The sequence below is a fragment of the Lepisosteus platostomus genome, chromosome 8 (assembly GCF_059453375.1).
Source record: "Lepisosteus platostomus isolate fLepPlt1 chromosome 8, fLepPlt1.hap1, whole genome shotgun sequence".
NCBI lineage: Eukaryota > Metazoa > Chordata > Actinopteri > Semionotiformes > Lepisosteidae > Lepisosteus > Lepisosteus platostomus.
In genome coordinates, this window is record NC_142618.1 from 18,210,195 (window position 1) to 18,233,293 (window position 23,099).

The 23,099-nt window shown below is 47.1% G+C and overlaps 1 protein-coding gene and 1 long non-coding RNA gene across 6 annotated transcripts in view; one reads left to right on the top strand and one right to left on the bottom strand.

Annotated features, from left to right (window-relative positions):
• Window positions 1-284: 284 nt before the first annotated feature.
• cd5 (CD5 molecule) overlaps window positions 285-23,099 on the top strand; it is a 34,296-nt gene continuing 11,481 nt past the window's right edge. The window contains exons 1-2 of one of the 5 annotated variants that reach the window (XM_088644310.1): window positions 4,878-5,001; window positions 7,222-7,313. In XM_088644310.1, the coding sequence (XP_088500436.1) occupies window positions 7,235-7,313 (79 nt within the window). In that variant the 5' untranslated portion in view covers window positions 4,878-5,001; window positions 7,222-7,234. Of the gene's footprint in view, window positions 441-3,705; window positions 3,728-4,877; window positions 5,002-7,221; window positions 7,336-18,357; window positions 19,664-23,099 lie in introns of those variants that run through there. The other 4 variants (XM_088644311.1, XM_088644314.1, XM_088644313.1 and 1 more) reach the window with 4 other exon arrangements.
• On the bottom strand, window positions 2,540-3,596 carry LOC148656976 (uncharacterized). Its single transcript, XR_015941060.1, has 2 exons — window positions 3,273-3,596; window positions 2,540-3,083 (listed from the first exon to the last, which is right to left on the bottom strand). It is a non-coding gene; the product is annotated as an uncharacterized LOC148656976 (long non-coding RNA).

Consider the following 23,099-nt stretch of genomic DNA (forward strand, 5'->3'; position numbering starts at 1 on the left):
CACGAGAAAATGTTAAAATTGTACAAACATAGTTTCTGTCGTTATTTATCGCTAGAAAGATTTTTCTTTGAAAATCCCCAGCGTATATCAGAAATATATTATTTTTTTTAATTAACGAACTGAGTTAATGGAAACGCAGCCGACCGAGTCTGAGGAGAGACAGAGGGACACGGTCCGCGCGCGACCCCGGAGCACGGCTCTGCCTCGAGACCGAAGTCGCCGCCCGCTCGTGCCGCCCGCGCCGCTCGCTCGCGCTCCCTGGTCTCTGTGATGTGGGAAGCGTTGGAGGGCGAGAGAAGAGGGCTCGCAGAAAGATCACGACAAAACCCCACAAAATAAAGACCCGAACGAGCGAGAAGGGAAGGAGAGGCAGGACTGTACGGTCGTGTACTTGTGTCAGTGATTCGGTAGTAATTACATGAGCGTGGTCGCTGGTTCCTGTAAGTGTATTATTATTATTATTATTATTATTATTATTATTATTATTATTATTATTATTATTATTATTATTATGCCATTCTTCCGCCCTTTCCCAAAAGAACTGACGTGACGGTCGCCGGTTCAAGCGGACTTTCTCTCCCGAGTGCTGTTTACACCTGATCTCTTTTCGCAAAACCGCTGGGTTTGTATCGACAGGTTTCTTATGTCAAATTAACGACATAATGTGAACCGAGAGAACGGCGAGTCGTTCTCTGCCTTCCCTGCTGTAGTTTAACAAAAGGTATTTTACGCAGTATTCTGAGAACCGTGGATTATTCTGTAAAGCGTTATGTGACAGTGTGGGCGCAATTACAGTACATACGAAAATAAGAAAACTCTCGAATGTTCTTGAATTAAGAGATTCAATTATTTCAGAATTATTTCAATTATTCAATTATATCAGAAAAGATGAATAGAACATGGCTGATTTGTACTATATAACTGAAACATAGCTTGGAGGCACCAGTAAATACATGACACGGGTCTCATCAGAGACATTTAGCATAAAACTGAAACAGAGCTTGCAGAGACTAGAAAATATCTAACACAGGTCTTATTAGTGACACATGTACGGTCTTATTAGCATAAAACTGAAACAGAGCTTGCAGAGACTAGAAAATACCTAACACAGGTCTTATTAGTGACACATGTACGGTCTTATTAGCATAAAACTGAAACAGAGCTTGCAGAGACTAGAAAATACTGTACCTGACACAGGTCTCATCAGAGACACATGGAGGGTCTGTATGAGTACAGTACTGAAACACAGTGTGCAGGCACTAGTAAATACCTGACACAGGTCTCATCAGAGACACATGGAGGGTCTGCATGAGTACAGTACTGAAACACAGTGTGCAGGCACTAGTAAATACCTGACACAGGTCTCATCAGAGACACATGGAGGGTCTGTATGAGTACAGTACTGAAACACAGTGTGCAGGCACTAGTAAATACCTGAAACAGGTCTCATCAGAGACACATAGAGGGTCTGTATGAGTACAGTACTGAAACACAGTGTGCAGGCACTAGTAAATACCTGACACAGGTCTCATCAGAGACACATGGAGTATCTGTATGAGTACAGTACTGAAACACAGTGTGCAGGCACTAGTAAATACCTGACACAGGACTCGTCAGAGACACACGGAGTATCTGTATGAGTACAGTACTGAAACACAGTGTGCAGGCACTAGTAAATACCTGACACGTCTCATCAGAGACACATGGAGGGTCTGTATGAGTACAGTACTGAAACAGTGTGCAGGCACTAGTAAATACCTGACACAGGTCTCATCAGAGACACATGGAGGGTCTGCATGAGTACAGTACTGAAACACAGTGTGCAGGCACTAGTAAATACCTGACACAGGTCTCGTCAGAGACACACGGAGGATCTGTATTAGCAGACCCCTGAGAACACACCTTGGTGAAGATAAAACAAGAAATACGAAGAGAGTAGAATAAACAGGTCAAATTGGCATAAAATACGGAAGCAGGAGAGACAGGAAAAGGACCATAGAGTGATCCGAATTCATTCTTTTACAGCGCTTATTCCTCGTCTCAGAGCTCAGACAGGCACAGCTGCCAAACAGAACAGGAAGAGTAATCACAACAATAATTACTTTGATTAACTCATCATTCAACCATGACGCAAGCTCCTTTCTGAAATCGCAATCATTATAAACACTAGTTATAATCGGTTTGGAAACGTATGGCTGTTATTCTAACATGACTGTGATTATTAACCATGCCGACCGCACCGCATGGCGCAGTGAACCCGTCTGCTCCCCGCGCAGGGAATCCCAGGAAAACTGTGGGATGTGGGAGTAAGGACCCCCCATCCCTGTCCCACAGAGCCCCATTCCAGCTTGGGAAGCGCCGACTCCTCGGGTTCTCAAGCCCTGGGCAATTCACACAGGATCCGCAGCAGTGGAAAGGTTAATTCCCAGACTTTAGCGAGAGCGCTTAAAAAGCAGTCCATCGCAGTTACAGGTTACTGGTGCAAGGGATTACTTCTCGAAATTAACCAGAGGTGGGGGGATTTAAACAATTTCATCAGTGATCTTCAAATCCAACATTTAATTCATTTTAAACAGTAAACCCTTATACGGTAGTAACTTGTCACTGTAATGATAATTTAGGGACTTAAAAAAATGTTTAGCAATCACAATTTAGCAAATTTAGTCATTTAATCGTACAATAATTGAGTAACAGCAAGAGCAGAGTCCAGCCAGTACAGGAGTGCCCCCGCCAGTTCCTGGAGAGCTCCAGGCCAGCAGGTGTTGTAGGTCACCCGTTACAAGGAGAACCGTTTCTGGAGCCTTTCTGAAGTGAATTTAAAAAAACTACCTGTGTTAATGAGTTCAATTACACAGGTGATGTGTGAAATTAATTTAGATTAAGATTTAAACCACTCCTCGTCGATCGTTGAGATCGAAACTCCTGGTAGTCTTCAGCTATCAAGGAGCGGAGGTGTCTTACTTGAGAAGATTACTCGCCTGGGTTATGAGCCCTTTACGGGTATTTCCGGTCTTTAAAACAGGTGGCCAGGAAGGGCTGTGCTCCGCAGAGACATGATTGGAGACCTTGGCATTAAAGATTGTCTAAAGCAAAAGATTTAAAGAATAACAAAAACAAAAGGTGGATTTAATACGTAGAATCACAAGTCCAGTTAAAACGTAAACATATTTATCTTCTATTTTATAACTTTAGGTTTATTTTTTTAAGACAAAAGCACACACTAAATCAAAGGATCTCGGACCGAGCTGTTTCCCATCATGATCCTTAGTCACCTGGTCATTAAAGAGCTGCTGCTCCCTTACAGGACAGAACAAACATTTTAAAAGATCTTAATCCGTCTCCAGCCCGGAAATTACAGCGTAAAACGAGGGAATCTCGTATTCGGGAAATGGAATTTCCAAGCCTCCTTTCTTTCATTTCTGCTCGATTCGATCTCAGTCTTTCGTTTTCGCTCGCCGTTGTCTCATGCTATGCCGCTCTGGAGGTATTTCAGAGAGAGCTTGTTTACTCGGTACGACCTCCTCCTCCGGCCCCCGAGGGCCTCGCCGCGCGCGCGTGTCTTTCCGTAAGCCGGCGGTACCGGTAAACCACCGCCCGCCGGCGATCACACACACGGGCGGGACAGAGATGATTGTCACTCCTTTCCCTCGCCGGCACTTGGGCAGAAACGAAACCCCGCAGTGACGGAGCGAGAGCGACGGAGGAAAGGTGTGAGCGAACGGCAGGAGTGAGTAACTGTACAGACAAAACAGAAACACTGGCTCATGGGATCGAGAGTGTGTAGGAGAGAGAGACAGGTACAGAAAGACACAGCATTGAGAGAGAGGGGTTAATACAGTCCAGACACACTGACTGGACACTCCAGGACATTAACACTGCACTGAGAGAGAGGGGTTAATACAGTCCAGACACACTGACTGGACACTACAGTACATTAACACTGCACTGAGAGAGAGGGGTTAATACAGTCCAGACACACTGACTGGACACTACAGTACATTAACACTGCACTGAGAGAGAGGGGTTAATACAGTCCAGACACACTGACTGGACACTCCAGGACATTAACACTGCACTGAGAGAGAGGGGTTAATACAGTCCAGACACACTGACTGGACACTACAGTACATTAACACTGCACTGAGAGAGAGGGGTTAATACAGTCCAGACACACTGACTGGACACTACAGTACATTAACACTGCACTGAGAGAGAGGGGTTAATACAGTCCAGACACACTGACTGGACACTCCAGGACATTAACACTGCACTGAGAGAGAGGGGTTAATACAGTCCAGACACACTGACTGGACACTCCAGGACATTAACACTGCACTGAGAGAGAGGGGTTAATACAGTCCAGACACACTGACTGGACACTCCAGGACATTAACACTGCACTGAGAGAGAGGGGTTAATACAGTCCAGACACACTGACTGGACACTACAGGACATTAACACTGCACTGAGAGAGAGGGGTTAATACAGTACAGACACACTGACTGGACACTCCAGGACATTAACACTGCACTGAGAGAGAGGGGTTAATACAGTCCAGACACACTGACTGGACACTACAGCACATTAACACTGCGCTGAGATAGAGGGGTTAATACAGTCCAGACACCCTGACTGGACACTCCGGCACACTAACACTGCACTGAGAGACCAGCAGTTTGTAAGACAGACAGAAGGTTTGTGAGATGTTTTCTCCTCTCCGAGAAAGACTTCAACTCCCTATTGCTCCACTCCCTCTGCCTCCCCCTCCTCTCCTCTCTCTTCTGCTGTATGTGAGCCCCTTCCTCTTTATCCGCCTGACTTTCTGAAATGTCAAGCCCTTTGTTCTGAGGAAGCTCTGCACCGCTCGGAGAGATGAGAGAGAGGGAGGGAGAGAGAACAGTTCTAACACACCTCTCATATTTCCTTTTGAGGGTGTGCTGTCTGTCTTCAGTCTTTTCCTTTTTCATCTTCTGTGTGCGTCTGAGCACGCGTCGACTAACGGTAAGATTGACCATTATTATCAGTTGCGTGCTGCCGGAATGGTGGTAGCGGTAGGAGTATTGGTATCCTAGTACCGGTAGTACAGTAGTACTCGTAGTAGCGGTGGGGTAGCAGTGGTAGTACGAGTACTGGTAGAAATAATGGTGCTAGCAGTGGTAACACCAGTATCGGTGGTAGTGGGAGTATTGGTAGTAATAATTTTGGTAGCGGGGTAATAAGAGTAATGGTGGTAGCAGCGGTGGACCAGGCCTTTCTTTAATGTGGCTTCACACGGTGAACAAGGCTGTGACTGTGGACTCTGTGTCTGTGCTGTACAGAGCACAGAATGGCCCTCTGCACTGCTGGAGGAGGAGTGTTAAACTGGTGTGGAAGCATCACAGCAAACGGAGGCAGAATGGAGAACAGCAAAGGGTGCTGAGGCCATTCAGAGAGCACGAGGCCAGGAGGGAGAGGGCGTAAGGACTGATACTTTTGTTCCCGGTGCAAATTTCCTTAAAGAGTTTGACCACTATAATGGTGATGAGCAGCGAATTCTCGATCCGGCCGGACTGATTCGGTGTGCACTCTCCTTGTCTTGTCTCCGTGCGTGTCAGGGAATCCCAGGACAGTGTACTGTAGCTCCCCAGTGCAGACAGGAAGACTCTGAGGCTCAGGAATGGCGCAGCATTGCGAATTGACAGTTTTTCCGCAGAAAAAAGGCTGAGGGGACCCAGATTGAAATGCCCTCGTAGACAGGTCTCCCCGACAGTCTTCAGAAACGGGCAGAGCAACAAAGAAGCACAGGGGACCGGGAATGATCCCTCAAATGGGTTATAAATCTGAGAAGGAGGCACTTCTTCATTACTCAAAGAAAAGGTTTTCAGAGTGTGGGAGAAGCTACCAGCCATGTTATTGAATGCGGTTGACAGCCGGATGGGATCCTTGCATCAATTAGCTATGAACTACCAAATAGCCAAGGTGGGCCGAATGGCCTCCTGTCGTCCCTGACCTCTCATGTTCCTGTCCTCTAATCGTACCGAGAAACAGTGTCGTGACTTTTAACTGTCACACATGCAGTATGTGTGAGCTCTCTCATGTTCCTGTCCTCTAATCGTACCGAGAAACAGTGTCGTGACTTTTAACTGTCACACATGCAGTGTGTGTGAGCTCTCTCATGTTCCTGTCCTCCTATCGTACCGAGAAACAGTGTCGTGACTTTTAACTGTCACACATGCAGTGTGTGTGAGCTCTCTCATGTTCCTGTCCTCTAATCGTACCGAGAAACAGTGTCGTGACTTTTAACTGTCACACATGCAGTGTGTGTGAGCTCTCTCATGTTCCTGTCCTCCTATCGTACCGAGAAACAGTGTCGTGACTTTTAACTGTCACACATGCAGTGTGTGTGAGCTTTCTCGTGTTCCTGTCCTCTGATCGTACTGAGAAACAGTGTCGTGACTTTTGACAATGCTACACATGCAGCATGTGAGCTCTCATTTCTCTGTGCCTCACTCTCCTTTGATTTACTCGGCTACTGTAAACGTGCTCATGGTGAAAGGATACTGTACATTGTACACTCTCTCTACAATCTACTCTACCAGAATACACTCTACTGTTACTCTAGCAAAGTACAGTCGGTTGTTACTTTTGAAAAGTACACTCTTCTGTTACTTTAAAAATGTATGTTAGTGTTACTCTACTGTTTGTCTAGCAAAGTACGCTAGTATCACTCTAGCAAAGTACGCTAGTGTTACTCTAGAAATGTACGCTAGTGTTGCTCTAGCAATGTATACTCTACTTTTATTCTAGTAAAGTACACTGCTGTTACTCTAACAATGTACGCTAATGTTAAGCTAACAAAGTACACTCTTCTGTTACTCTAGCAATGTACGCTAACATTACACTATCGAAGTACACTCTTCTGAGTTCACTACTGTTAATTTAACAAAGTATATTCTGGTGTTGCTTTAGTAAAATTTACTCGGGTTTTTTGAGTAAAATATACTCCAGTCTTACTCTCACAAAGTATACTCCAGGTTTAGAATTAGTGAGATGAGCCAAAATCACAAAATAAGTTGTTTTACATTATTTTGCACTATGATTGTTGTTTTCAGATTAATGATACTAGGGACTGGAAAAAAAACTAAATGGGAACAACACTGGCAATCCAGAACCTTTGGCTCAGCTCTCCCCAGGGTCAGACATTCACGACTGCATCTCTGTTTTTTACGACCCATGGTTCAGTCTTGTCCAGTTGATGTCGTCTGGCGCTCAGTGCCGTGCTGGGCTCGGAGCTCTCCCGTCTCCCGCCTGTCCGCACCAGAGGAACACACCACGTGAGTCAGCGCAACTGAGACTGTACGTGGATGTTTTGTACCTTAAAGATTTAGTTCTGAACATCTCGGAAATATTTTACACCTCGGCGGAGCAACTTGCGAGCCCCTTTCGTCTGAAAATGAGAAATACCGAGACAGAACGAACGCACGGCAGTCGAAACCCGAATTGGGTTTGGATTTCCCCAGCGCACAGGGGCTACCCACACGTTTGATCGCCTACTTAATTGATTAATTAAGTGGTCGGTCAATGAAGTGCTGAGTTATTGAAAATTCAGACTGAAGCCCTTGTCCGAGGAGTGGGTTACATAATGAAACACTAGGTATGATAAATACATGTCTCAAATGATGGACACAGAATAATTTCTCAAATTAAAGATTTTGTAAAAAAAATCGTTTCAACAGACGGCAGCAACATATTAAGGATAAAATGGATGAGGCTGATTGCAGATAGTGTGAAGGAAGTTCATAATGTTACCAAAGAAGAATAACCGATCTTGTTTTTCCTCTTTATAACGTGTGGGGTTTTGCGCGCTGACCTTACAACTCTCTATTTCCAGGACAGTTGACCTAGACGGGTCTCTGTGATTTCTCTGGACTTTCGTAATTATACGGAGCATAGAAAAGGCTTCTAACTTTCTAAATCCGTACACAATACAAAAAGAAAAAAGTAGGCCTTAACCCGCCCGTTTATTTAAGACATTTTGTACATCGATTTTGAAAAATATGACACGAGGAGCCTCGCAATCTTTCACTGTCCGAAGACAGGGAGGTTCGAGAATAAAGACCCGGTTCTGTGCTAAATCGGTCTTAGTTGATCTGGGAACGTGTTTCCATCGCGTCACGCTGCGTTGCAGATTGACCCACCAGGGTTAGCAAATCTCCACGGCTCCAAAGAGGTCTGGTCCAGCTGTTCGTGACAGCGGACACACTATACCGTAACCCGGCCCACCTGCAGTGATATTGCCACCAGGTATGTGATGACGAACAAAACATACATTTAATCCAGGCCCTGCATTTTCAGTAACTCCTGAGTTCACCTTCATCAGGGGTTGCAATCAGACGGAATTTCTCTCTCGATCGCAGGAGCAGTTTCAGAGAACAGAAGAGATTTAACACATTAAATTTGTGTTGACCTTACAAGTGACCTTTACAAGTGCCCAACTTCGGCATCTGAGTTTAAAATGAGAGTGTGAAGTAAAAGTGAATCCTTTTATACGATAAGTAAATTTTAAAACAAGATGGAAATATACCTAGTTGTGGAAATATATAATCATGTATTTAATCTGGTTGGTTTATGGTGGACATGCAGCTATCATTAGTAAACAGTTATCATGTGTGACCCACACTGCTTCTAAAACTACTGCACAGAGAGAGACACAGACTAGGAATATTGATGATGTCACACCGTGTCCAGCAGACACTGCCCAGAGAGAGACAGGCTGTGGATATTGATGTCACACTGTGTGCAGTAGTCACTGTCCGGAGAGAGAGACATACCTGTGGATATTGATGTCACACTGTGTGCAGTAGTCACTGTCCGGAGAGAGAGACATACCTGTGGATATTGATGTCACACTGTGTCCAGTAGACACTGTCCAGAGAGAGAGAGACAGGCTGTGGATATTGATGTCACACTGTGTCTAGTAGACACTGTCCAGAGAGAGAGAGACAGGCTGTGGATATTGATGTCACACTGTGTCTAGTAGACACTGTCCAGAGAGAGACAGGCTGTGGATATTGATGTCACACTGTGTGCAGTAGACACTGTCCAGAGAGAGAAATGTTGTGGATATTGATGTCACACTGTGTGCAGTAGACACTGTCCAGAGAGAGAAATGTTGTGGATATTGATGTCACACTGTGTGCAGTAGACACTGTCCAGAGAGAGAAATGTTGTGGATATTGATGTCACACTTTGTGTAGTAGACACTGTCCAGAGAGAGACAGGGCGTGGATATTGATGTTACACTATCCCTGTTATATCATATTTTTACTTCAACTAGTGAATGCTGTTTGTAAAACTACACCAGTTATATTAAGAAAGCTGGCCATGATTTTTCAGTATCATTAATAAGGCATGTGTTAACTGTTTTGAACCCAAAAAGATATTTATTTGCAGTGTACAGTTTCTGACCTGTCTACAAGAAGCAAAAAAACATGCATGGTGGGGAATAGCTCTCCTATATCATATATACAGTATACTGCGGCTATACCTAATGCACTGCAAATCAATAGAAATATGGCAAACACTAAGAGAACATGACAGAAGATACAGTACTGCGCAGATTTCTATGATTAAAATTAGTATTAAAAGTGAACATAAAGCATGTACTTTTACAGTTATTGTGTGAGATCATTGTCAGGTACATGCGATGAAATTTGAAAGATAGGATGGGTAAAGTGGAGGAAAACACGTGTGAATTCTGAATTGAGCCTTGGATTCAGTTTGATTAGCTTCTGGCCTCTGAAAATATCCTAGAAACATCAATAACTCTGCAGTTACTGGCCTGACACTGCAAAGAAACTAAAGACAAGGAGGAAGGTGCATTAGGCATGGTTTGTATAAAAAGAGTCAAAGCATTTGTGGGAGTGTGGAACAATCTACCCCGCTATGTTGAAGCCTAAATCATGGCTTCTTTCAAGACCCAGCGAGGACACGCAATCACACAGCCAGGACAGGGGGGCACTTCTTTACACAAAGGGTTGTGGGAGTGTGGAACAAGACCAGCAAGTTGAAACTGATGCCTTGGATTCTGTCAACATACAGCTGGATAATCCTCAGATCAATTAGCTACTAACCACCTAAAAAGCTGGAAGGACTCAATGCCCTCCCTTTTCTGCAACCCATCTTGTTCAGCTTTCCATCTTCAATAGCTTCAACAGACTCTCTCTGGCTGTTTTAATACTGTGCATGTTATGCCTGATTACACTGGACTAACAGCAGCACGATCTGATGTGGTAGACGCTCTTGTGTTGTTATTGTACTAGATTAATAACAGCACGATCTGCTGTGGTAGACGCTCTTGTGTTCTTACTTATTAAACTAGATGAATAGCAGCACGATCTGCTGTAGTAGACGCTCTTGTGTTCTTATTATACTAGATGAATAGCACCACGATCTGCTGTGGTAGACGCTCTTGTGTTCTTATTATACTAGATGAATAGCACCACGATCTGCTGTGGTATACGCTCTTGTGTTCTTATTGTTCTAGATGAATAGCACCACGATCTGCTGTGGTAGAAGCTCTTGTGTTCTTATTAAACTAGATGAATAGCAGCACGATCTGCTGTGGTAGAAGCTCTGTTCTTATTGTTCTAGATGAATAGCACCACGATCTGCTGTGGTAGACACTCTTGTGTTCTTATTATACTAGATAAATAGCAGCAGGATCTGCTATGGTAGAAGCTCTTGTGTTCTTACTTATTGTACTAGAATAATAGTAGCATGACCTGCTGTAGTAGAAGCTCTTATGTTCTTACATATTGCATGAGGGGTTTTTAACCTTTTTTGGACAGGACCTAGATTAAGTCTGGGAGCGAGCTTCAAGACCCCGTGGTTCAGTTTTTAATGAATTTCCTTTTAAGCCCTTTGCTGTCATCTACAAATTAAGTGCATTATTGTTATTAAAATATAACACTTAGGAAATATACAAACTTTTACAAAATAATAATATTAAAATATGATTAGCAATTAGTAATTAATGAGTAATGAAATATTAGAAAGATGTCACAGGACTCAAACAGTAAGTTATTGGTATATTAATGTGAATCTTGACTGTGCACAAGCCTTGAAAGTTGGCTGTGTTTGTGTATTTATCCCGCACGAGTTGTTATGAACCCCGTGCAGGTTACTGGGAGAGTCCGATGGCTTACGAGTCCGGGAGGAGCGAGGCAGCAGGGTAGAGCTCTGAATCCGGGTCCAGAAGGCAGCGAGGCAGACGATTCCAGAGAGGGCGAGACGGAAGAGCAGTCAGAAGGTCCAAGGCTAGAAAGGTCTGCGTGTCGGCGGCCAGAGGTTCGAGGAGGATACGGGCTCAGGAGGCAGACAGGTTCCTAATAAGAGCGAGGACTAGGAGTCGACGGAGGGTTTAAATAGTGAGGGACGAGGAGATTGAATAATGAGGGTCAGCTGGTGCCGGCTGCGCTCGGAACAGTATGGAGTCGTGCTCTGGTTGCAGTCGGCTTGAGAGCTTCATTTATGTGATGGCAAGTGCTGAAAATCCTGCTGCACCCGAGTACTGTATGTCGTAGAGAAAGACAGAACTTTCAGAGTTGCATTTCGGGGGATTGATTTTTCTTCCTTCCCTTTGATCCAGAACGCCCTGACTTAATGATTTCGTTGGCTTTTGAAAGTTGTAGCGCCCTGTCGGCTCGGTTCTGGACCTCGGCACGCTGCTCTTGCAGGCCAGCAGTGCTTCAGATGTCATGAGCCGGGTCTTCGGTGTCGGTGTGTGATGGGCTACAGACCCTGCTGTTTATTCCCATCCTCGACGCAGAATGTTACACAGGGCCTGTGTACGGCCTGAACGTTACACTTGTTTAACCGAGGAGCGCTCGTTTACTTTGAGCTATATTTTATATCTGCAAATAGATGTGGAAGATGTTTCCTTTATACTAATTACTTTCCACAAAAGAGAGGCGATTCTTTGATTCTTCTTTAACGAAGATGGTGCTTTCATGAAGACAGTAGTCTGCTTCCGAAATAATTATTTTTAAAGAAAGTCGCAAAACGTTTTTTGTCTATGATTTTTCAGGTTTTTCATTCATCATCACTGTTAAACGGAGCAATGTTAAAGCATTCTGCATCGATATTTTATTCCTCCGTGAGGCTAAAAACAGGCTTGTGTAGAAGGAAAGAAATGTCAGTTTATTCAAGAGGGTCGTGGCGATCCGAAGTGGCTTGGTGACCCATTGTTGGGCTGCAACACCCGTAACAGACTAATACCAGCACAGCCTTCTGGGGCAGATGCTCCTGTGCTCCTATCCTTGTCTATTAGGCATTTATTACCAACAGAAACTAAAAGGTACCAACAAAACCTATATACTGTATGAAGGCTTTTCAATGAACAGCCCAAGGCAGGGCATGAGTTAGCCCAGAGGGGTCTGTGTAAACCCAGCGCCCGAACGCCATATTCAGCTTCAGCAGGAGCTCCTGGGGCTCTCGCGCGTCGGCAGGAACGCCAAGACAGCTGACTTTGCCCAGGCTTGGGCACACTTGGAGGTACAACTTTCTGAGTACAGTAGCTCCTGGGCATGGGCAGAGGCCCTGGTGTGCCAGGCAGGCAGGACTGGGGTTAGCGCCATGCCTGTGATAACCACAGGGTGGATGCTCGGGGTGGGAAGGGTTTCCCTGGTACTCCCTCCACTCATGAGACCGGTTGCCATAAGGCGAAGTGAAAGAAGACTGACAAGCGAGGGGCATGCCGCATCATCAGGCAAAGCTGGGGTGCAGAGAGGCCCGGCCAGCTCAGCCCGCAGTGTGGTGATGCTGCTGTCCTAACCATGAGCACTTGCAGCGCTGGGGGCTGGGGTACAGAGAGGCCCGGCCAGATCAGCCCGCAGTGTGGTGATGCTGCTGTCCTAACCATGAGCACTTGCAGCGCTGGGGGCTGGGGTACAGAAAGGCCCGGCCAGATCAGCCCGCAGTGTGGTGATGCTGCTGTCCTAACCATGAGCACTTGCAGCACTGGGGGCTGGGGTACAGAGAGGCCCGGCCAGATCAGCCAGCAGTGTGGTGATGCTGCTGTCCTAACCATGAGCACTTGCAGCGCTGGGGGCTGGGGTACAGAGAGGCCCGGCTAGATCAGCCCGCAGTGTGGTGATGCTGCTGTCCTAACCATGAGCACTTGCAGCGCTGGGGGATGGGGTACAGAAAGGCCCGGCCAGCTCAGCCCGCAGTGTGGTGATGCTGCTGTCCTAACCATGAGCACTTGCAGCGCTGGGGGCTGGGGTACAGAGAGGCCCGGCCAGATCAGCCCGCAGTGTTTCAGAAGGGATGTCCCTCTGGAAGTGGAGCTGTGTGGGCTGGGGACCCCACGAGCTCCTGGAATCAGAGCCCGGCAGGGTCAGGGAGAGCTTGTCTCGTCACACCAGCACCCAGCCGTGTCCACCTCTCCCGCCCTTTACAGATCCTGTCCTCTTGAACCACTGTCCAGCAGGGGGCCCGGTCCTCAGCCCCAGGAGCCTGGCACGGGTTCGATGCAGCAGCCTGTCGGTGAGACTCAAGCCTGCCCAGGCGGGCCTTGGTAGAAAAGTGATCACGAGTTCAACTGGGTTTGCCCAACCCTAGATCATTCACGGTTATAACGGAGGCTGTGTGTGAGCAAACAGTTCTGTACTACAGCACCCTCCCTGCACGCAGAGATGCTAAATGTTAGCAATAAGTGCAGAAATAAACCGATGAGTCTAGAGCATAAGAATGCTGGGGTGGCAGTTTTGCTCCGGTGTCCTTGAGGTGCTGGCTGGGTTAATCGGGCTCTCTGTTTTGGGGTCCCATCCAGAGTGTAGTCCTGCCTTACTCCCTGTGTTTTGGAGCTGCGCTCCAGATTGCCCTGAGGCTCGCTAAGAACAGACCGCTGGATATGTGGGATAATCAGTACGTCGCTACATCTTGCCAGTGCATGAAGAGTTAAACAGCAGTTCTCCAATAAGTGACCTTGTAAATCCGGTGATATTGGAAACAAACGTATTCTGTATATTTCCACACCGGTATTAACAAGGAGCAATTACAGTGTATCACTACAAAGGTGCTGGGGCAATAAGTGCTTCACTTTTTATGTCTGCAAAATGCTAGCGCTGAGAACCCAGGCATGCCAAGCAAACTCCCATTGCAAAGGCGCTTGATCCGGCCCAGGTTTTATCAGCAGCTGGTTCTCGTTGGCAAACCAGCAGCAGAGGCAGGACATTCCGAGCACAATCGACACGTTAGCTTTTGAGTTTCGTCCGTTCTGTTTGCTGTGAGTCTGAGCTGTATCAGCTCTTGGGGATTTGAATTCTTGTGCCACTGCAGCGCTGTTCTGCTTCTGCCTTGAGCGTGAGCATGTCTTCGAGAAGCTGTTTACTCCAGGGTAGCCCAATGCCATGCCGAATGTTGCAGGTTTTTTTTAAAAGCTCAGACTGCCTACAGAGATTCTTCAGCTGGCTTCCTGTCTAAGTATCTGAAAACGTTCTTGGTGATTTCTTGGTGATGGTGAGGCTCTTGCCTCCATTCTCAGCCAGCAGTGAAACATGAACCAGACAACACAAGTGGAAACTCTGGACGGGAGGCTCTTCTTCACACAAAGGGTGGTGGGAGTGTGGAACAAGCTGCACAGCTCTGTTGTTTTCTTTCCGGAAACAGCTGGTCGAGCCTCTCATTTGTGACCTGTCTGATGTTCTCCATACATCCCCACTGAATCCTCTGCCGACCGCTTGTAAACATTCGAAGGCATAAAGGCTCACAGCAGCAAGCAGCAGAAAGGAAATGCATGTTGTCGGTGTGGATTCAGATCTGGAAAAAGCAGTAGGAATGTGCTCAGCTCAGCTCTTTCAGTGAGGGTACAATAGCACTGGAACTGAAACTGATATCTGCTTTTGGAGCACCATCCAGCTGGCAGCCCCAACACATTACTGGTGATCGAAAATATGCTCATTTAATCATTACCACAGACAATACCATAATGTTATCAAAAAATGGCAAATCACACCTCTGTATAGACACTGATTCAGGGATAATGACCACCAATCGTTGTTATACCCACTTATTCTGCTAATTCACGGGGCTCTAGACTCTTATAGACCTGTGAGTGTACTGACACAGCCCAGTCACAGGCTCTAGACTCTTATAGACCTGTGAGTGTACTGACACAGCCCAGTCAGAGGGCTCTAGACTCTTATAGTCCTGTGAGTGTACTGACACAGCCCAGTCACAGGCTCTAGACTCTTATAGTCCTGTGAGTGTACTGACACAGCCCAGTCACAGGCTCTAGACTCTTATAGACCTGTGAGTGTACTGACACAGCCCAGTCACGGGGCTCTAGACTCTTATAGTCCTGTGAGTGTACTGACACAGCCCAGTCACAGGCTCTAGACTCTTATAGTCCTGTGAGTGTACTGACACAGCCCAGTCACAGGCTCTAGACTCTTATAGTCCTGTGAGTGTACTGACACAGCCCAGTCACAGGCTCTAGACTCTTATAGTCCTGTGAGTGTACTGACACAGCCCAGTCACAGGGCTCTAGACTCTTACAGTCCTGTGAGTGTACTGACACAGCCCAGTCACAGGCTCTAGACTCTTATAGTCCTGTGAGTGTACTGACACAGCCCAGTCACAGGGCTCTAGACTCTTACAGTCCTGTGAGTGTACTGACACAGCCCAGTCACAGGCTCTAGACTCTTATAGTCCTGTGAGTGTATTGACACAGCCCAGTCACAGGCTCTAGACTCTTATAGTCCTGTGAGTGTACTGACACAGCCCAGTCACAGGCTCTAGACTCTTATAGTCCTGTGAGTAGTAACGGAGTTTGGACATTTAAGGTTTCAGCATAGAGTGAGGTTTGTAACAGTATGGTTTGTAGGGCTACTGCAGAAAGCACTCTCTATCCCAGTGTTTCAATGGGAATCAGTGCTGGATTTTCAATACTCAATCCCCAGTGAGGTCTCCCTGTCAGGCATATCAGACCGAAGAGAACAGATTCTGTAGCTTGTCAATGAGGGAATGCACTGACTGCAGCAGTAACAGACTTCCTGCTGTATCCGGTACCAACAGACATTTTCCAGCCACCCTCGTAACTCTCACTCATTTCACCCTTTAACCCCGATCAGACGGGGATTTTCAAGTAAGAAAAAAATACATTAGAAAGCAAATTACACAGAAGAAGTTAAAAACGAGACACAGAGGAGGGGAGGCCCAGCTTGCCCAATTGGTAGTAGATTAATCCCAGGATCTCATCCAGCTGTGTCTTGAAAGAGGCCAGGGTATCGGCTTCCACAACACAGCTGGACAGCTTGTTCCACACCCCCACTACTCTCTGTGGAAAGAAAAGACTCCTGTCCTGACTGGAGGATCTCATCCAGCTGTGTCTTGAAAGAACCCAGGGTATCGGCTTCATCAACAAGGCTGAGCTGTTTGTTCCACACTCCCACCACCCTCTGTGCACAGAAGTGCCTCCTGTTCTCATTTGTAAATACACCTCCACATACACCTCCCCTCTGCCCTCTAGTTTGTATTTGAGTGCTCGTTGTGAAATCCACTAGGTGAAGCTTGAAGACTCTGAATATATGGTTCAGATCCTCGTAGTCTTCTGAAGAATAAAGTAGATTAAAAAGGCACTTCGAGCCCGAAGAGATGGCGTTCCTTCAGCCCGTCGGTGTCGGACATGATTTTGAACCCCAGCGTGTGCCTGGAGTCTCTTCCCTGACTGCGGAGTAGAAAAAATCTTTGGAATGTGGTGACCAAAACTACACAATCTACACAAGTTTATATTGTGTGTAGCTGTACTGCAGATACTGTACTACAATAAACCTTTCGGTAACTATCCAAGATATCTGTCTCTTATGAGCAGGTATAAACATATTATTACCTATGAAAAAAGGACAATATTAGATTGTTTTACTTTTTAGATCTAATTATTTGAGTTTAGGTTATTGTATTTGTTACAGTATGGTGAAATTAATTATACTGAATTCCATTTCAATGTAAATATTAAACTCAGTTTAAAATAATATGAAATAGCTTTTTTTATTAAACTATTCTATAAGCTATTATAAGAATATGACACGTTTATACACCACAAATAATCTAGGAAATAGCAAACCCATTAATAGAAATTATTGTAATTATAAACAATTTTCTACTGACATATGACCTAAAACTATAGGCACTTCTTCACATACTGTAAATTACAGATTTAAAGCTGACCCTGTCGTGACAAAGAGTGTAGCGGCGTGTTCACAACGGTTTTGTTTTCTATTTGAAAAAGTATTGGATTGTTTTATTGTATAACTGTTTACAAACCGACTGTTTTGATTATTTAGCTCCTGTTTTCTGTGTGTTACCGTTTAGAACCTGGCAGTGCTGATTAGATCCCGTTTACCGTGTTGTTCCCGTGTTATTGTACAGAACTTTAATCCTATGATTTAAGGCAACATAGCCGAGAGAGAGGCGAAGGGAGTCTGCACTCCTATACTCTTACTCTTTCAGTGATCGGCCGACGGCTGGCTCTTAAAACGGACTCGCAGATACTTGCAGGACTACTGCTGCTGAACGTTTTTGTAAACTGGTAAAAGTTTGTCGGACAACGCGGAGGTCTAAATATGTGACCTCCCTGTCAAAACCCGTATCCTTATGTGCGGAGGAGTTCGTCATAAACGTACGTGTCGGGTGCCAGATATAAATGATTATATCTGGAAATTCATTTTAACGTCGGGACTTGAAAAACGAGGGAGGTGTTCTCTCTTTGTCTACAGTACGTTAAGGAGTTGTAAAGTTTTGCATACGTTCCTGCGCCCCAGCTGAAAAGGTCCCGCAGGCCCGCCGACCTGACGCCGTTTCAGTTCTGATTGTGCAGGAGGGAGATGGCGATGACTGGTGCCGCCGGCGGCCTGCTGACAAAACAACAGCTCTGCGTGGGACCGGTTAACTCTTGGCAGGGCAGAAGCTAACGTGCGTCTGACGGACAGAGCTGTCTGATGCTTAATGGGTTTAAACCGGCAACGCGTGAGAAACAAGTTTATTATGAAATAGAGCACGCAGGCTGAAAAATCAGGAGCAAGGCACTGTACAGTGCGGCCGAATGTACTGGAACATCCTTCTGGAATCGAAATGAACTCCCGGACGTTCATTTGTTCAATTGCATCGTCGACGAACAGCGCTTAACACCACTTAATTAAACGATTGATTCCAAAATAATGATTCAGTAAACACTTTAATAAACCAGACTATAACCGTCTCCATTTTTTTTTTACAATACCGTAGGGCTTTGGTTTAAAGATGATTAGTAATAAAAATAGAGTTGGAATTAATACAAATCTTAAAAATCATTAAATAACACTTAAAATTAATATTGTGCTAAAATAAGATTTTGCACCGTTTCTTTCAAAGCACATGGCTCCAAATGTACAATTCACAATCGGGACAGAAATATCGGCCTCTCGGCATAAGAGTTTCTCAAGCTGCGTTACAACTCCGCCGTGATCAGTTAAAGAGGTCAAATGTTCAATTAAGCAATTCAGATATCACTGATCACTGAGGCCTAAAATCTACAAACTCTTCAGCCCTCAGGAACCAGAGTTACTGAACAGACCGATCAGTCACAGTTAACATGCTCCAGGTGGGGAGAAATGGACGGATTAAAGAACTGGGGAGCCCATCACCCCTGGACTCGGGGAACGGGTCCCGCAGAGGAGGGGTGGATGTCAGCCCCGGCGGCTCCTCGGACACCACGCGGGCCGAGTATGCGGGACAGGGAGCAGGAGCGGGGTGTCGTGTGCGGGACTGTCCCGCACGGCGCAGCGAGAGCCGCGGTACGGCTATCGACACCGGAGACAACGCCGACACTCGCGCCCGGCCTGGGTCCTACACACACCTGCACACGCCGTCGGGCCGCCACGCGTGGGTAGGCGCAGACGAGCAGCGCCTCGCAGTTTCTGTACACACCCGCGTCCGCTCCCGTGCTCGGATTTCAGTTCTGCCACAAACACGAAGGGTAAGAGCTCAGCGCCTCTCGGGGCCGAGCCGGGGAGCAGAGTGAAAACACACGCACCGCTCTCAGCTCCCGTGACTGACGTGACGCGCTGCCCGAGCCCGGCAGACAGGAGGGGAAGCATTTCTGTGTTCAACGGTGCTGAAGCGGGTGTCAGGATATATCATACCCCATGTGTCTGTGTCTGCATGAGGCAGTACAGAATTCTAAACCCGCTCATCAGCGCTTCAAGGCCTATATCAATGTTAATTCTGTATTTCTAGTAAAAGAAAAAAATAGAAATAAAAAATGGATAAAACTATGTTGTTGTGGTCTGGGGACCAACAGATTGATTTGAAGTTTCCCGGAAAAGCACCTCAGTCTAGAAGCAGGACACGATGGAATTGTCTGAGTATTTGTAGAGCCTGTCTCTGTCGGCTCGGCGCCATGGAGGCCAAGCGTGAGCTCAGGCTCCACTACCTCTCCGGAAAATCATGAGCTCACCCCTTTCAGAACAGCAGTCTCGAACAGGGACTGGACGCTCTGAGTGAGGTCATTCAGCCAGCTTCGTGCGGATGAGACATAGGACAGTGTAGGCCACAAGGATCACCAAGGCCAGGGAAGAAGACTGCAGAAGTCAGTAAGAGAGAAACCGCTTTCTACAGACTACGAAATGCAGAACGTGTCCAGGTAATCTGAGTACTGGAAGAGCAACAGACTCGTGTCTTAAGTAAAGGGACTTGCTGTCTTACGCTGCTGGAAATAACGACTTCCTATTTATGTCACTGTTTAGCGATTCACTAATTTGAATAGGGAGATAGGTTCCTTTTTATTTAGCATCTGTTTTCTAGAGAACGTCAGTCCTGGGCAGGGTCCTTGTTCGATAAGACAGAGGTTTCCTCTTTGCCTTTATATGGTGATCTGTTTCTTGGTGTCAGGTGTGCGTCTGGAGTTCTGCATCTTCAGTGTTTAAAGCATGAAAGGTGTATTTGTTTAAATTACTGTAATAAGCCTTTGTTTGTCTATGTTATGTTTGGCACCTGTTTATTAGAGAAACTAAGAACGCATGATGTGATACTTTTGTTATTCCGTGACTGCGGGCGGTGTAATTATTTTTCATTTTCTAATTTGTTTGCATAGCAAGCTGGTGCTAGGACCGGAATTGTATATTGACTCTATTTTTTAATGTAATTTTAACCCCCTAACACATTACAATTTTAAATGAATAAAATGTCAGAGAGTACTGACGTAGAATTCAGTTGATCATGAAAAACACTCCTCCGGAATTCATTTTAACATTATCCTTTTAATCGCGCTTGCTTCCAGTTTTGTTTAACCTCTAAACTGAGCATTGCAGAGTTCATGTCTACCACAACGGCTTCGTCCTGCGAGCTACCACTGCACAGGCACTACCGTGCGATTCTCTGCAACGGTGCGAAGTTCTGCAGCAGTGTGATTGTGTGTCCCACAGCGCGTTTGTGTCTGCAGGAGTGTGATTGTGTGTCCCACAGCGCAACGAGCGCGCCACAGGGCGTTTGTGTCTGCAGGAGTGTGATTGTGTGTCCCACAGCACAATGAGAGTGCCACAGGGCGTTTGTGTCTGCAGGAGTGTGATTGTGTGTCCCACAGCACAATGAGAGGGCCACAGTGTGTTTGTGTCTGCAGCAGTGTGATTGTGTGTCCCACAGCACAATGAGAGTGCCACAGTGCGTTTGTGTCTGCAGCAGTGTGATTGTGTGTCCCACAGCACAATGAGAGGGCCACAGTGCGTTTGTGTCTGCAGCAGTGTGATTGTGTCCCACAGCGCAACGAGCGCGCCACAGTGCGTTTGTGTCTGCAGGATTGTGATTGTGTGTCCCACAGCACAATGAGAGTGCCACAGTGCGTTTGTGTCTGCAGCAGTGTGATTGTGTGTCCCACAGCACAATGAGAGGGCCACAGTGCGTTTGTGTCTGCAGCAGTGTGATTGTGTCCCACAGCGCAACGAGCGCGCCACAGTGCGTTTGTGTCTGCAGCAGTGTGATTGTGTGTCCCACAGCGCAACGAGCGCGCCACAGTGGGTTTGTGTCTGCAGCAGTGTGATTGTGTGTCCCACAGCGCAATGAGCGTGCCACAGTGCATTTGTGTCTGCAGGAGTGTGATTGTGTGTCCCACAGTGTGTTTGTGTCTGCAGCAGTGTGATTGTGTGTCCCACAGCGCAACGAGCGCGCCACAGTGCGTTTGTGTCTGCAGCAGTGTGATTGTGTGTCCCACAGTGCTATGAGCGCGCCACAGTGCATTTGTGTCTGCAGGAGTGTGATTGTGTGTCCCACAGTGCGTTTGTGTCTGCAGGAGTGTGATTGTGTGTCCCACAGCACAATGAGAGGGCCACAGTGCGTTTGTGTCTGCAGGAGTGTGATTGTGTGTCCCACAGCGCAACGAGCGCGCCACAGTGCGTTTGTGTCTGCAGGAGTGTGATTGTGTGTCCCACAGCGCAACGAGCGCGCCACAGTGCGTTTGTGTCTGCAGCAGTGTGATTGTGTGTCCCACAGCGCAACGAGCGCGCCGCAGTGCGTTTGTGTCTGCAGGAGTGTGATTGTGTGTCCCACAGCGCAACGAGCGCGCCACAGTGCGTTTGTGTCTGCAGCAGTGTGATTGTGTGTCCCACAGCGCAACGAGCCCGCCACAGTGCGTTTGTGTCTGCAGGAGTGTGATTGTGTGTCCCACAGCACAATGAGAGGGCCACAGTGCGTTTGTGTCTGCAGGAGTGTGATTGTGTGTCCCACAGCGCAACGAGCCCGCCACAGTGCGTTTGTGTCTGCAGGAGTGTGATTGTGTGTCCCACAGCACAATGAGAGGGCCACAGTGTGTTTGTGTCTGCAGCAGTGTGATTGTGTGTCCCACAGCGCAACGAGCGCGCCACAGTGCGTTTGTGTCTGCAGGAGTGTGATTGTGTGTCCCACAGCACAATGAGAGGGCCACAGTGTGTTTGTGTCTGCAGCAGTGTGATTGTGTGTCCCACAGCGCAACGAGCGCGCCACAGTGCGTTAGTGTCTGCAGGAGTGTGATTGTGTGTCCCACAGCGCGTTTGTGTCTGCAGCAGTGTGATTGTGTGTCCCACAGCGCAACGAGCGCGCCACAGTGTGTTTGTGTCTGCAGGAGTGTGATTGTGTGTCCCACAGCGCAACGAGCGCGCCACAGTGCGTTTGTGTCTGCAGGAGTGTGATTGTGTGTCCCACAGCGCGTTTGTGTCTGCAGCAGTGTGATTGTGTGTCCCACAGCGCAACGAGCGCGCCACAGTGCGTTTGTGTCTGCAGGAGTGTGATTGTGTGTCCCACAGCGCGTTTGTGTCTGCAGCAGTGTGATTGTGTGTCCCACAGCGCAACGAGCGCGCCACAGTGTGTTTGTGTCTGCAGGAGTGTGATTGTGTGTCCCACAGCACAATGAGCGCGCCAGAGTGTGTTTGTGTCTGCAGGAGTGTGATTGTGTGTCCCACAGCGCAATGAGCGCGCCACAGTGCGTTTGTGTCTGCAGCAGTGTGATTGTGTGTCCCACAGCGCGTTTGTGTCTGCAGCAGTGTGATTGTGTGTCCCACAGCGCAACGAGCGCGCCACAGTGCGTTTGTGTCTGCAGGAGTGTGATTGTGTGTCCCACAGCGCGTTTGTGTCTGCAGCAGTGTGATTGTGTCTCCCACAGCACAATGAGAGGGCCACAGTGTGTTTGTGTCTGCAGCAGTGTGATCGTGTGTCCCACAGCGCAACGAGCGCGCCACAGTGCGTTTGTGTCTGCAGGAGTGTGATTGTGTGTCCCACAGCGCGTTTGTGTCTGCAGCAGTGTGATTGTGTGTCCCACAGCACAATGAGAGCGCCACAGTGCGTTTGTGTCTGCAGCAGTGTGATTGTGTGTCCCACAGTGCTATGAGCGCGCCACAGTGCGTTAGTGTCTGCAGGAGTGTGATTGTGTGTCTCACAGCACAATGAGAGTGCCACAGTGCGTTTGTGTCTGCAGCAGTGTGATTGTGTGTCCCACAGCACAATGAGCTCCACAGTGCGCTTGTGTCTGCAGGAGTGTGATTGTGTGTCCCACAGCACAATGAGAGTGCCACAGTGCGTTTGTGTCTGCAGACACAAAGATTCGGCACTGAACG